A 15,697-nucleotide genomic window follows, 5' to 3' on the forward strand; every position below is an offset into this window, starting at 1 on the left:
GTAAGATGAGTCAACCTAAAGATTCTACAGGTAAGACAAAGAGCTCGTAGCTGTACAGCCGCTTTCTTTGTAGTCCCATCAGTCCCATCTACCCCGTTCATTTTAAAGCCGTCAATGTGGATTGTAACCTCGTATCATATATGTATGTCTATGTCATATATCCATTCCTCTCTCCAACGGTACTTTATATTCTGTGACTGCAAGGCCACAATTGATGCGATCTAGTTCATTTCTTTCCGGCAACAACAACAACATGCTGCGAAGATTATCGCTAGAATTCGCATTCCACATTAGACCCGTACGTAAAAAGTTATTATCTCCTGTTAGGAAAGATAATTCTATTGTTTTAATCAGACACGGCCGTAGCATATATGTATGTAGTTCGACTTGTGTTTTGTTGGTATGCTGCAAATGTGATAATAGATTCAATCGATGGCATGGTACATATCATGCTCAGATATCTTAAACGCATGCAGTCTTCTGAGTGATGTTCCTGATGTTCGGGCAGCCAACTTTGCCATGTTCTTCCACACTGAAAGGTTGCAGCCCACCGCAAAGATATTGATTATCAGTCCTTCTTCATATATTGCTGTCCTATTAGAAACCAGATTCTCAAAATACTCGAGCTCTCTGAGACGACCTGCGAAATAAGAGTAGGCAGGCCCAACACTTGTCCACGATGTTAATCTACATTTGTGTGGCTTTGCATTAACCGAGGTTTCGGACAAATTACCATCCGATTTCTGTAATTACATCTGGGGATATCGGGAGCCGGAATCGAGTGCAAATTTGCTCCAGAATCGGATTCAGATCCGTATTCGGAAGTCTAGAAAAGATTGGGTTAGATTGATCAGTACCTGTCCGGGTAGTATAAACTGACTTGAATAACTGCTTACTTGAATGGCTGATACCAAAATACTTTCGTAGGAACATGTTTTCAGTAAGCTGCTGGTCACCCATTCAACGATGACCAGTCAGCCAATTCAACGGTGACCAGTCAGCACCCTACTATCCCTTAAGAGATGAGCCTTGGTGGGCCTAATATTTTCGGGAGACGGTCTGCTATTTTCGGTCAAAAGGATCTCGCTATATTTGTTCACCGTTCGCTTATGTGACTCCTGGCGAATATGTTAGGTGTACACAAAAGGTGGCCAGGGGCACTCCGAATTTCCCATACAGTTGACAATTGCCCATGATAGCACTATGTTCCACTACCTATCCTACTCTTAAAATCATTCGATGCAACCTCATAAGATGTCAGGCGCTCTCAGATAAATCTTGATGCCAACACAGCTGATCTCAGGGCTTTGATATCCGCTTGACAGTCTGAGTAGACGTTAAATTCTCTAACCTTAGTAGCACTGGATAAAATCCCATTCAACGAATCTTTAGTCGCGACAGCTTGAAGTTGAGAGTTATCTATATCGAGCTCCTGACAGAAAACCTCTCCGCCAAAATGATTCACTTCCAACTTCGACGCATTCTAGTAAGTGTGAAAGATACACATATATTTATATATTGTAACGAATTCTGGGGAAATTCCGCTTATTCCAAACCTTCTGCTAACGTTCGAATCGCTAAACTGTTGAATAAATAACTCCAATATTCAATAATGCAAAATGGTCTTTATTATACTACTTTGAGGTACTTCACAATAACACTTATACTTCACAATCAATAGCGTGCTTAAATCAAAACTGATTACTGGCTACTCAGCTTGCGCTGCTTTTATACTATCCGTCGCTACATTCGCGAATATCTCTTAAAGTCTAGACGTTTCGCCTACTGCTGTATCTCCTGCTTGGTAATTGAGCTACATATATGCGTGTGTGAGAACCAACTTCGGCTGATGATTACATGTGTTTGTGAGTATCTCTTCGTTGCTTTGTATATATGTGTGTAAATTATGATTGAGTTTTTTACGTACATACGAGTGGCTGCTTAGTATCAGCTTGGTGATGCTAATATTCGTCACAATATGAAAACATAACGAGGATGTCAAATAATTTTAATCTGCTCCAACTGCTTTGGAAAAACTGGCGGAGAAGGATGTGTCTTCCTTTAATGTTGCCAATTGATGTCATTTGTCCCCGTATAAGGCATGATTGACCAGCTTCCTTGCGGGGCGCCTAGAAGCTAAAGCTGCTCCCACCGTCAGAAGGCAATGATGCTTTCGGTTTTCGCACTAACGATAGGATATGTAGCGTGAAGGGTGGTCACCTTGATCACATATCGGTATTTATCCTCCATAGTTATGTACTCTAGCACTGCTCTTTGCCCGTCTATTTTCAGTATAATGAGAACGAGCCTATTTCATCACAGTTGGGCTCTCAATTTAAAGTAACGATGCTCTTTTTTCTATAGAAGTACCGTTTGGTGCGACCTAACATCTCTCTCCATAACGCTGGAGGCTTAAAAAAATTATGCCTCTGCTTCCGAATCATACGTATGAGCGCGAAGGACACCCAACTCTCATAAAAATAATTTTGATTATAATTATTAACTCTTTGCGTGCCTACGGATTTATTTAGTAATAAATTTTAACATTCCAGGAGGGTCATGCTGAAATATCAAATCTATTAATCGAGCATAAGGCTGGCGTTAATCATCCAGCCAAGAATGGACTAACACCAATGCATCTATGCGCACAAGAGGATAATGTAAATGTTGCAGAAATTTTACAACGCAACGGAGCTAATATCGATATGGCAACCAAAGCCGGTTATACACCGTTACATGTGGCTGCACATTTCGGTCAAGCAAATATGGTACGTTTCTTATTGAATCATGGCGCTAATGTGGATGCTGCCACATCAATCGGTTATACACCATTACATCAAACTGCTCAACAAGGACATTGTCATATTGTTAATTTATTATTGGAGCATAAGGCAAATGCTAATGCACAAACAGTTAATGGACAAACACCGTTACATATTGCACGTAAATTGGGTTATATAAGCGTTTTAGATTCATTGAAATCGATTACAAATGAATCTGATGATGCACCACAAACACAAAGTGATGAGAAATATCGTGTTGTGGCACCAGAAGCAATGCATGAATCATTTATGTCCGATTCAGAAGAAGAAGGCGGTATGTATAATTTAAAAATATATAATAATTATGTATATGTGTGCGTGTGTGTATTAGGGTGTGTCGATTTGTATGGACGAAAGTTAACCGATATCGCGCCATCGATTTTTCGATACGATTTGGGCTCAGGAAAAAGAGTTCCACTACGCATACCCAAAAAAATAATTTTCGAGCCTGCGAAATTTCATTTTTTTGACTTTCATTTTTAAGGTTTTTTCATGACTTACTAAAAAAATGTTCATATGTATACCATGTCCGACCCAAAAATGTCCGCTAAAAACGTTGGTGATAACGTTTTTAGAAGACATTTTTGGGTCAAACAGGATATACCTACATGAAAGTGTGACAATCAAATTAAAATTTTTTAGTAGGTCATGAAAAAAACGTTGAAAATCAAAGGTGAAAAAAAGGCAAAACAATGAAATTTCGCAGGCTCGAAAATTATTTTTTTGGGTATGCGTAGTGGAACTTTTTTTCCTGAGCCCAAATCCTATCGAAAAATCGATGGCGCGATATCGGTTAATAAATCGATCCACCCTAGTGTATATAAGTATATATGTGAGCGTCATATACATTTTATTAAGATTTCAAAGTTTTCTTGATTTTAACATTTTCTTCATGACACCTACATAAGCACCCTTTCATTTCATCAACATAACTAAACGTTCAGCTGCACTTGAAAAATCTTTGATTTAAAAAATAATCACTTTATATAACTTTCATATACTGTTTATATATATTATATATAACACTGTGTAACAATTTCCTAATCACGGGCGCAGGCAAATATGATGTTAAGGACGACATAACAACATACATACATATCATACTCAGGGTTTGGTCACTTTCAATCAGAGTTAGGCAAAACTTATTCGAATAACGAATGAAATTGTAATAATTTTTTTGTCTGTTATTAACGAATACAGATGATTTGGTTTAGAGTGATATGAATAAATTACTTCGAAAACATTTATTTTCTTTGTATACAAAATAAACTCCAAAGGCCCAAACACATTAGAGTTTTCCGTAGTTTTGGCGCTGGCGTCACTGGCGTGTCTGCCAACAATATTTTTTTTAACAGAAATACAAAGTTTTGTTAAAACAAGGCGAATTCAGTACCAGACGGTGTTATCCCATCAGATTATTGCTTCTTCTTGATAGTTTCCAAGCAACGCACTGGTACGACAAGATGTCAGTTAATCGAAATTAATGATTTTTATACCCATCGTGCTTTGCACACAGAGTATATTAACTTTGATTGGATAACGGTTGGTTGTACAGGTATAAAGGAATCGAGATAGATATAGACTTCCATATATCAAAATCATCAGTATCGAAATAAAAATTGATTGAGCCATGTCCGTTCGTCCGTCCGTCCGCCCGTTAACACGATAACTTGAGTAAATTTTGAGAAATCTCAATGAAATTTGGTGTGTAAGTTCCTGGGCACTCATCTCAGATCGCTATTTAAAATGAACGAAACCAGACTGTAATCACGCCCAATTTTTCGATATCGAAAATTTCGAAAAACCGAAAAAGTGCGATAATTCATTACCAAAGACGGATAAAGCGATGAAACTTGGTAGGTGACCTTGTGACGCAGAATAGAAAATTAGTAAAATTTTGGACAATGGGGGTGGCACCGCCAACTTTTAAAAGAAGGTAATTTCAAAGTTTTGCAAGCTGTAATTTGGCAGTCGTTGAAGATATCATGATGAAATTCGGCAGAAACGTTACTCGTATTACTATATATGTGCTAAATAAAAATTGGCAAAATCAGAAGACGAACATGCCCACTTAAAAAATAAAAATTTAAAAGTAAAATTTTAACAATAAACTGAATATCTTTACAGTATATAAGTAAGTTATGTCAAAATTCAACTCCAGTAATGATATGGTGCAACAAAATACAAAAATAAATGAAAATTTCAAAATGGGCGTGGCTCCGCCCTTTTTCATTTAATTTGACTAGAATACTTTTAATGCCATAAGTCGAAAAGTTTACCAATCCTTGTGAAATTTGGTAAGGGCATAGCTTCTATGACGATAACTGTTTTCTGTGAAAATGGCCGAAATCGGTTGAAGCCATGCCCAGTTTTTATACACAGTCGCCCGTCTGTCCTTCCGCTCGGCCGTTAACACGATAACTTGAGCAAGTTGCTCGATATATCTTTACTAAACTTAGTTCAGGTACTTATCTGAACTCACTTTATCTTGGTATTAAAAATGGGCGAAAACCGACTATGACAACGGACACTTTTTCGATATCGAAAATTTCGAAAAATGAAAAACATGCCATAATTCAATACCAAACACGAAAAAAGGGATGAAACATGCTGATTAGATTGGTTTTTTGACGCAAGATATAACTATGGAAAAAGCTTTGTAAAATGGGTGTGACACCCACCATATTAAGTAGAAGAAAATGAAAAAGTTCTGCAGGGTGAAATCAAAAGCCCTAGGAATAATGACAGGAATACTGTTCGTGGTATTACATATATAAATAAATTAGCGGTACCCGACAGATGATGTTCTGGGTCACCCTAGTCCACATTTTGGTCTATATCTCGAAAATGCCTTCACATATACAACTACCACCACTCCCTTTTAAAACCCTCATTAATACCTTTAAGTTGATACCCATATCGTACAAACATATTATAGAGTCACCCCTGGTCCACCTTTAAGGCGATATCTCGAAAAGGCGTCCACCTATAGAACTAAGGCCCACTCCCTTTTAAAATACTCATGTTAACCTTTCATTTTCATTTGATACCCATGTCATACAAACATATTCCAGGGTTACCCTAGGTTCATTTTCCTACATGGTGATTTTCCCTTATTTTGTCTCCAAAGCTCTAAGCTGAGTATGTAATGTTCGGTTACACCCGAACTTAGCCTTCCTTACATGTTTTTACATAACATTCTTCTGCACGGCGAATTGCTTTGCCACCACCTTGTATAAATTCGCTTTGGTTTCATATTATTTTGAATGGTGATGGAATTTCAATGACTTTTAACGAATAGAAAGAAACTTCAAGGAGTAATTGACAATGCAAAATGTAATGTTAATTATGCTTTTTGCGTTAATTTGGCCCTGCTATTGCGTTGCCTGTGAATTGCCAACATAGCACAGAAGGGCGTGAATTTTCAATGTCAACTGTTGACGTAACTTGAGCGCCAAAATGAAGCATTTTAAAGTGGTTAAATCTGAAAAATTTAAAAAAATTTATTTTTTTTCTCAAAATTTTTCCAACGTTTTTTGGCAAATTTTTGCCCTACCTATATGAAGTAGTGTTCTGCAAAAATGGGAATTTTCATATTTTCGCCGATATCTCGGAAACTAGATCTGCCACAGGAAAATAGAAGTCATATTCGGAATCAGGAGAAAATTTGACTTCAGGACAGGCCTATTTTATTTTTGGAGATTTTTTTTGTCGAGTAGTGTTATTTTCTCCTTTTCGTACACGGCCACTTCCTACATTAACGAAAATCCGTCAGCAGGCCGAAACAAATTTTCTTTTTTACAATAAATAATTGAAATGGAAAGCAGCCTTTTCCTATTTAACTATGAAATTAATCCGAAAAAAATGGTTGAGCAAATATTACCAAATGTTGCATCTAACCAAACCTGTGCCTATTTTTTGGCTGGCACGGATGCACTATTTTTGTATTTTTCTGGTTTTTCATAAATTATTTAAAGCTGACTAGAATTTTGACTTCATTAGGCATTCAATAATGAAATAATTGCGAATTTGTATTTTGTATGGAAAAGTTAGTGCAATAAGCGCTTTAGGCCCGTTTTCACCATCTACAGTTAGTTACTAATCTGTCAGTTATCGAAATTGCGTATAAAATTACGTAACAAATTGTTTCAAACTGCAAATGCAACCTTGTAAAGTGCGTTTATTGAGAAGATTTAAACGTCAATTACGCATGGCCAAGTATATGGTTGGCTCATCTCATCAGCTGATTTTATTTTTTTCATTTCACTGGAGTAGGGATTGTCAAAAGAAGATGGTAAACTCAAAATGAAACCAAAACATTGAACAAATTTTCTTACAACACACAAGAATTTCAAAGTTTTATGCTTTCATTCCATTCCATTTGCCTAATACCAACGCTCACATTTTGACAGTCTGAACAAAGGTATGTTGTTGCTGTAGAGATGAGCCAACCAGCTATCAAATTACTATTGTGTAAGCTAAATTGAGTTGTATGAACACCACTCTATTTAAATCGAGATTGCCTCAATTTATTTTTCTGTTTGAACATAGTATTATTCAAGCAACTCGAAATTGTCAAAAAAAAAAAAAGTTAATAAATCAGATATAACCTTGAAATAGGTCCAAATATAACCTGTCCAGATAGTCGATTAAGAAAACAATTCAGTAAAGGTCCCGGAGTGTTCCCAGAATGTTCCAGAAATAATTCAGCAATGTTCCTGAAGTGATCTCGAAATATTGTTAAAATAAATGCAAGAATTATACCGAAATGGTTGCGTATTAGTTCCAAACTGATCCCAAAATTTATTGTAAAATGATTGATTGATTTAAAATATCTGTGCCCGAAAAAAAAACTGGTATTTGTACTGACAGTCGAGAAATTTTGTCTGTAGTATTTAAATAATAAAACTGCCAATATAATTTGTTTGTAAGAAGTACTTCAAATTGTATTTTGTGCAACTGTATTTGAGAAAAGGGTAAATGAATCGGAGAAAAGGACAAATACATTTGGGAAATTGGCAAATGTATTCCAGAAACGAGCAACTATTTATGAGAAAAGAGCAAATGTTTTTCAGAAGAGATCAAATATATGTATATTGGAACGATTTATAGGTGCTTTTTCAATTTGTCAGACAACTACTAAAGTTTAAATTATGTACATTAACAAAAAAATGGTATAAAAACTTTGACATGCTAATTCAATATAACACAATGCGAAGCACACCACTTATTTGACACAAAGTTAATTTTTTTCTAATCAATAAATGTGTAGCCAAAACAGAAAAGAAAAATTTTTAAAATTTGTATGCAAAATTGATTAATCCAAAATGAACTCTAACTACTTTGTCAATATATCTTTTGCTTTTGTTTGGCAAATCTGTGTCAAATCAGATGACACGAACGATTTGGATCCATGTTATGGCATTAGGGGTGATCGAAATACGAATGAAGGCCACATTTATCTTCCATATTATCATGGTGAAACTCTATTTATGTCTAGTAAGTTTCGCAAATTGGGCTTTATGTTTATTAGCAGTATTCAAAAATATCTTAAATATCGATTTACCACATAATAATCAAAGCTATTCGTAATTAAAAAAAGTTCCTTATAAAGTGTGTGCGTGTGTGGTATAGTTTACAACAAAATTTAAAATTTTCTTTTCTAGAAACTAATTGGCTATCAAGTTTTGTAAATAAATACATATGTAACATGTCAAAATTTTTAGACCACCTTTCACACTTTACGGGGGATATATGTACGTATGAGTATATATGTATGTATTTGTGTACACAACTACACATTGATTGAAAAAGATTTTCTACTCTGCAGTTTTTTTGCTATTGCATCGGCTCTGAACATGAAGAGCAGAGCCGTAGTATAAAAAATTAGAGCATTTCCTAGGTTCTTCTATGAGCTTCGTCGTGTTCAAGAGTGGAGCAAAAAGCTCCGAACGAAATGCTTTTTCTGGTGGAGCTTTAGCAAAAGAAATAAATTTAATGGTATTTGCTCTGCTACAATGACCAAAAAAAGAAGCTACAACAACAACTTAATTACTGGCAATTAATGCCACAGATACATGAATAACAACATCACAACGCTTCATAAGCTCCAACAACCAAAACAAGTTCAACAACAAAGACAAGGTTCGGCATAACAATGTCTAATAGAGCAAATAGCATTAAATATATTTTTTTTGCGATCGCTCCACTAGAAAAGGAATATAGCTCGCAGTTTTTATTCTGCTATTTGCTACGCTCTAAAACACGACGTAACTCGTAGCAGAGCCTAAAGAATGCCATCACTTTTTAATGCTACAGCTCTGCTCTATACTCTGTTTACGTTTAGAGCCGGAGCGGTAGCAGAGCGCATTTTTGTTGCTGCTGCTTCTCTGAAGTAGGAAATGCAAACACTGCACATGCGTATATCAGTAACAGCAGATGTGAACTAGGGTGATCGTAATATTTCAAACATTTCTTATAGCAGAGTTTAAATAAACATAATACTAGTAGTCAGTTAACAATGATTTCGACGAAGCTAAAGATTTGAAGAGTCAGTTACTAAGCAAAACATTATAAATAAAGCGCGAAGGTCCCAAAACTAGTTTTACCGAAATGTTTAGCTACCTGAGGCATTATTTGGGTATTAAAAAGCGATTGGTCGGTCCCCATAAGAAATAAAAAGCTTACTTTTTTGTTCCATTCCCCTAAAAGCAGCCGAAATGGTTTTCATATTACAGTTGTACCATCTTTAAAACTGTATAATGAAAATAAAATAAGCGCAGCAGAGATGTAATGGAAGTAAGCTTACGGGACCTGGAATTGGAATCGAAACATACAAATCTGCTTTATCGGAATCGGAATCGCAATCAAACTCGCAGGAGAAAGCAGATATGTAAAGGACACATAGAAAAAAGCAAAACGGCTATGCTGTTAGACCAGACACCCGTCAAACTGTTGGCTTGGGATAGAAATTCCTGGCATCTAATGTTGGTTTGACCACCAACGCGGACAAGACGGATATGGTCTTGTTTACTAAGAGAAATAATGTCCCAAATTCGACGAAGCCTAAGCTTGGGGGGCGACCCTTGCACGAAACATCTAGGAATCATTTTAGATTGTAATTTTTTGTAGAAGCTCAACGTGGATGGAATAGTGAAAACGCTTTCTGTCTCTCATTGCGTATTTACAGCGATTGTAAAGGCTATCCTATTCGATAGAGTCCTTGTTTGGTAGAAAGTCACACAAAAAAGAACCTACATCAAAAAAGTTAAAGGTGGTATGATGGCTATCAATGCTTAGCATTACGGGAGCCCTGAAAATAGCTTCGACGGCTGCAATGTGTGCCATTCTGCACATTCCATCTGTAGACTTGATGGCGAAGTACATAGCGTTAACAACGGCAACGAGGCTCTGTGCCACTATGCAGCTTGTGCGTAGACCACATTATGGCCGCATAGTAATATATCGTCATCATGATTCCGTATCTGCGCTTCGAAGGGGGTTTTAGAGCCACAATAGAGATGGAGGTCAGCGCAAGGGTGCCCAAATTGCGGACGAGGCGATACACGTGTACACCGATGGCTCCATAGTAGTAGAAGAAGTAGAGTCTGCGGTATATTGTGCTGATCCGGAAATATATCTTATCTCAATAGCCATTAGAATCCAGTGAAAGCTTTCATCTCAAAGCTCTAGTTTCGATCACCCTAGTGTATAGACTGACATCCTTACATACTACGTTCACGTTGCTCCCTAAACTCGAATTAACGAGCTGTTTTGGAGTTTAACAGCAGGTATTAAGTCCAGTTTATGGCGCAACGTGAATATAGTTTTAAATCAGTGATGCATTCAAGCACTTCGTAAAGCTGCAGAAACTATTCGGCATTTACCTACATGTCGTGTGAGCGCACCGACAAAGATTCAGTACAGCAAGCTGTCAATCGGTTTTTGCTTGTACTTCAAGCAGTAAACATCACATACTTGAATTCCATGCTCAAATACGTTCCATGTAAACACATAAAAAAATATAAAGCGCCACATCCTCCGCAGAGGTTTTATATTAATTTTCCTACAAATTGGCGGGACGGGGCCTACATACATCTTTTAAGCCGACTCCGAAAGGCACCTGCAAGGCAGACGAGTTTTCACTGACAAGCTTTTCATGGCAGAAACACACTCGGAGTGCTTGCCAAATCACTTACGCGGGTCGACCCCGCTTAGAAAAACTTTTCTAATTAAAAAACTTGTTTCTAAATTTTTGATGTTGCTTTTCCCGGGGCTTGAACCGAGTATCTTCGGACAGCGCGCTTCCACCACATAATAACGGTAAACACATACTACTACAAAAAATTGCGTTTGTATTCGAAGTTTTGCCGTCCTTGTGCACCACTGTGGTACACACATACATACATATGTGCATGTGTGTGCATAATATTTGCGTAAATGTTTAAACCAATCTTAATGTGTGAGTTTGTTTATTTATTTATTTTTTTTGGTGTTGATGCATTTAATTACTCCATTTATGGTGTTTGGTACTTTTGTAAATACTCGTAAACATACGAATAATTTTTAAAAACACATAAACAAATTTTAAAGTATATACATTAGACTGGGTCGATTTATTAACCTATATCTCACCATCGATTTTTCGATAGGATTTGAGTTCAGGAAAAAAAAGTTCCACTACGCATACCCAAAAACAAATAATTTTCGAGCTTACGAAATCTCATATTTTACTTTCTTTCGACTTTGATTTTTAAGGTTTTTTTCATGACCTACTAAACAAAATTTCATTTGATTGTACAATTTTCATGTAAAAAAAAATATATATTTTTTTTAAACTATTATCGACAACGTTTTTAGCGGACATTTATAAAGGACAGGGTATTTAAAAAATAAAAATCAAATGAAATTTTTTTTAGTAGTTCATGAAAAAAACCTTAAAAATCCAAGTCGAAAAAATGTCAAAAAATGAGATTTCGTAGGCTCGAAAATTATTTTTTTGGGTATCCGAAGTGGAACTTTTTTCCTGAGCCCAAATCCTATCGAAAAATCGATGGCGCGATATCGGTTAACTTTCGTCCATACAAATCAACCCACCCCAATATACATACATACATATGTACATAAGAAATAGCAAACAATTTTTTTCATAAGATATTTGAAGGTAAAATGTACTTTTTTCACATGACATAATGACAAATCAAAATTTGGCATACAATTTTAATAAAAACTCGAAATTTTTTATGTTAGGAACTTATAAAATTTTGTTTTCATGAAGGATTGCGCGTGTCTATAAATTGAAGAATGAATCGTTTCAAACACTTGAGTTAGAAAAGCTATATATATGCCCACAACGATCCGCTAAACCAGCGGCTTTCAAACTTTTTAAGTCGCGACACAGAAAATGGTTTCCAAAAAATCTGGTGGATGAAATTCTTCAAATTGAAAATCCAGTACAAGTTACTAAAATTTGCAATACTTCACTCTTCTTGGAATATACTCACTTGGCAAATACTAGCTGGAGTCTTGACCACGCGAGCGTAGGACACGAACACATAACTTGAAGTCAGTTATCCCATCGTGAGCCTTTTAAGTCTTCTCTCTTTAGAGATTTGCGCATTTTTATACTCAGCGTGCTTTGCACACAGAGTATATTAACTTTGATTGGATAACGGTTGGTTGTACAGATATAAAGGAATCGAGATAGATGTAGACTTCCATATATCACAATCATCAGTATCGAAAAAAAATTTGATTGAGCCATGTCCGTCCGTCCGTCCGTTTGTCCGTTAACACGATAACTTGACTAAATTTTGAGATATCTTCACCAAATGTGGTACACGAGCTTATCTGGACTCAGAATCGATTGGTATTGAAAATGAGCGAAATCGGATGATAACCACACCCACTTTTTATATATATAACATTTTGAAAAACACAAAAAACTTGATTATTTAGTAAATAATAAACATAGAATGTTGAAATTTGACGCGTAGGCTGATATTGAGACACTTGATAAAAATTTGGAAAACATTTTTAAAATGGGCGTGGCACCGCCCACTTGTGATAAAATAAATTTTACAAAATGGTATTAATCATAAATCAAAAATCGTTAAACCTATCGTAACAAAATTCGGCAGAGAGTTTGCCTTTACTATAAGGAATGCTTTGAAGAAAAATTAACGAAATCGGTTAAGGACCACGACCACTTTTATATAAAAGATTTTTAAAAGGGTCGTGGACGAATAAAATAAGCTATATCTTTGCAAAAAAGAGCTTTATATCAATGGTATTTCATTTCCCAAGTGTATTTGTAACAATAAATAGGAAAAACTTCAAATTTTAAAAATGGGCGTGGCACCGCAATTTTCTATGTTTCGGGAGCCATAACTCGAAGAAAAATTAACGGATCGTAATGAAATTGTGTACACAAATTTTCCATATAGCAGGAAATATTTCTAGTAAAAATGGACGGGATCGGTTAAAGACCACGGCAACTTAGATATAAAACAAGTTTAAAAGGTTCGTAGACTAGAATAATAAGCTATAACTTAGCAAAAAATAGTTTTGGATCAATGACATTTCACTTATCAAGTTTTATTGTAAGAGGAAATGGGGAGACATTTTTTTTAAACGGGCGGTGCCACGTGTTATGTAGAAAAGTAATTGTTCTGAAATGAAATGTACAATTGAAGCTCACGCTGAGTATATAAATGTTCGGTTACACCCGAACTTAGACACCTTTACTTGTTTTAAGGACATTTAATTCGTTTTCAATCTGACCTTTCCAGCGAAGTGGGGGCCGTCCTCTTGTTCTGCTTCCATAGGCGGGTTCCGATAAGAAAACGTCAAGAGAGAACTTTATTTTTCAGTTGCCTACTCAGTCCAAAGTAGAATCTTTTGCTATTTTGAAAATTTGGTTGCCAACAGTGGCGTGGTTGCCAAGGCGCAAATGAGCTGACTCTTTGCTTGCCAACAGCAGGTGTTTCGATTTGTACTCATTTGCCATCAAACCCTTCTTTTCCGCACCCTTTTCCAATTTGGAGTAAGCAGAACTTACAGCGCGACTTCAGACAAAGCGGCATATAGGCAGTTCCTTTTAGCGCTGTCGAAGGCAGTTACAAAATCGACAAAGAGGTGATTTGTGTCTATCCTTTTTTCGCGTATTTTTTCTAAGATTTGGTGCATAGTGTAAATATGGTCGAAGGTAGAGCCGCACTGATAAGGTCCAATCAGCCTATTTACAGTGGGTTTCAATCCTTCAAAATCCTCCAATACACTTCACACGATCTTATATGCGGTACTAAGAAGGCTAATTCCACCATAGGAGGCGCAGTTTGCAGTAAAGCTATTCTGACTTCGTCACAGACATTTGGGATACCATTAGTTCCATCAACATCAATTGTGGGCTCGGGTTCATCACCTTCCCAAGGCGTTCTATCGCTTTCTCCATTCAGGAGCATAAAGAAGAGTGTTTCGTCCTTAATCTAAGTATCCGCTGGAGATTAACTACTAACGGAACAAGGTAACGCGAGATACGCCATGGAAGCAACATGCGGGGTTTCCAGGCAAATCTGTCCCAAGCTGGAAGAAAAGAGATCGCAATCGGTCATACTTCTGAATTGCCTCTAACAAGTCACTGTCTTGTGGGCGCTCATGGTGCTCATTTGAGCCTGCAAAGAAATTACTTCTGTCCAGCTGTATGGACGAGATGGAGGTAGAAAGAGTAGATCATTATCTATTAGGGTGGGGCGATTTGTATGGACGAAAGTTAACCGATATCGCGCCATCGATTTTTCGATGGGATTTGGGCTCAGGAAAAAAAAATTTCCACTACGCATGCCCAAAAAAATAATTTTCGACCCTGCGAAATTTAATTTTTGTTACTTTTTTCGGCTTTGATTTTTAAAAAAAATTTCAAATGTAAAAAAAAATAAATTTTTTTTTTCAAAAAACTGTTATTGCCAACGTTTTTACCGGGCATTTTGGGGTCGGACAGGGTATACATGAAAGTTTTACAATCAAATAGAAATTTTTTTAGTATGTCATGAAAAAACCTTAAAAATCAAAGTTGAAAAATGGTCAAATAAATGAAATTTCGCAAGCTCAAAAATTATTTTTTTGGGTATGCGTAGTGGAACTTTTTTTCCTGAGCCCAAATCCTATAGAAAACTCGATGGCGCGATATCGGTTAATAAATCGACCCAGTCTATTATCTATGCTATTGTTCCGCTCTGTCACAGACACTTCTATGGGTGCCTTGCGGAGCTAGAATACGCAAATATAAATAAAATTCTGCGCAGCATTAGGGAAACGCACTGGTTAAGTTTCATGGGTGCATGAACCACTTTATACAGGAGGGAAACAAGGGCTCCTTCGTGGCATCACAACGGGCCACAATGGTCTAAGTGTGTCCCCGCTTGGGCAGCGGAGGCGGCCAATTCAACCTTACCTAGATGGAGTGACCCATATATTTAAAATAACAGATCTATTTGGTATATAATTTAAGTTACTTCTGTTTTAGTTATCTTATGACTTAAGTACATAATAACACATAAACAGATATGTATATATCCAAATCTTAAATATATGTCATAATCATTCATATAATCCCAATTGAGTGCCAGCGCCAATGCATTATAAGCTTTCATATTTAACAAAAAAAAAAAAAAAAAAAATAATAACAACAATACTGCATGTGTGTTTGCTATAAATTTAAACAAATAAAAATTGTATGATACAAAAAAAAGTCATTTGCATATTTTGATTTTCCGTTTATTTATTTCTCTTATACATTTTTTCTGCACTCTTCGCGCTGGCACCGCTAAATAATTAAACTGCAAAAACAATTCAATCGGCATATAAATCGGATATCA

At 36.3% G+C, this 15,697-nt stretch overlaps 1 protein-coding gene across 12 annotated transcripts in view; it reads left to right on the plus strand.

Annotated features, from left to right (window-relative positions):
* Ank2 (Ankyrin 2) overlaps positions 1–15,697 on the plus strand; it is a 278,001-nt gene that overhangs the window by 87,116 nt on the left and 175,188 nt on the right. For all 12 annotated transcript variants that reach the window (XM_067788345.1, XM_067788347.1, XM_067788340.1 and 9 more), the window contains one exon: positions 2,553–3,096. In XM_067788345.1, the coding sequence (XP_067644446.1) occupies positions 2,553–3,096 (544 nt within the window). The remainder of the gene's footprint in view (positions 1–2,552; positions 3,097–15,697) is intronic.

This window comes from Eurosta solidaginis, chromosome 5, assembly GCF_040869045.1.
Source record: "Eurosta solidaginis isolate ZX-2024a chromosome 5, ASM4086904v1, whole genome shotgun sequence".
Classification (NCBI taxonomy): Eukaryota; Metazoa; Arthropoda; class Insecta; order Diptera; family Tephritidae; genus Eurosta; species Eurosta solidaginis.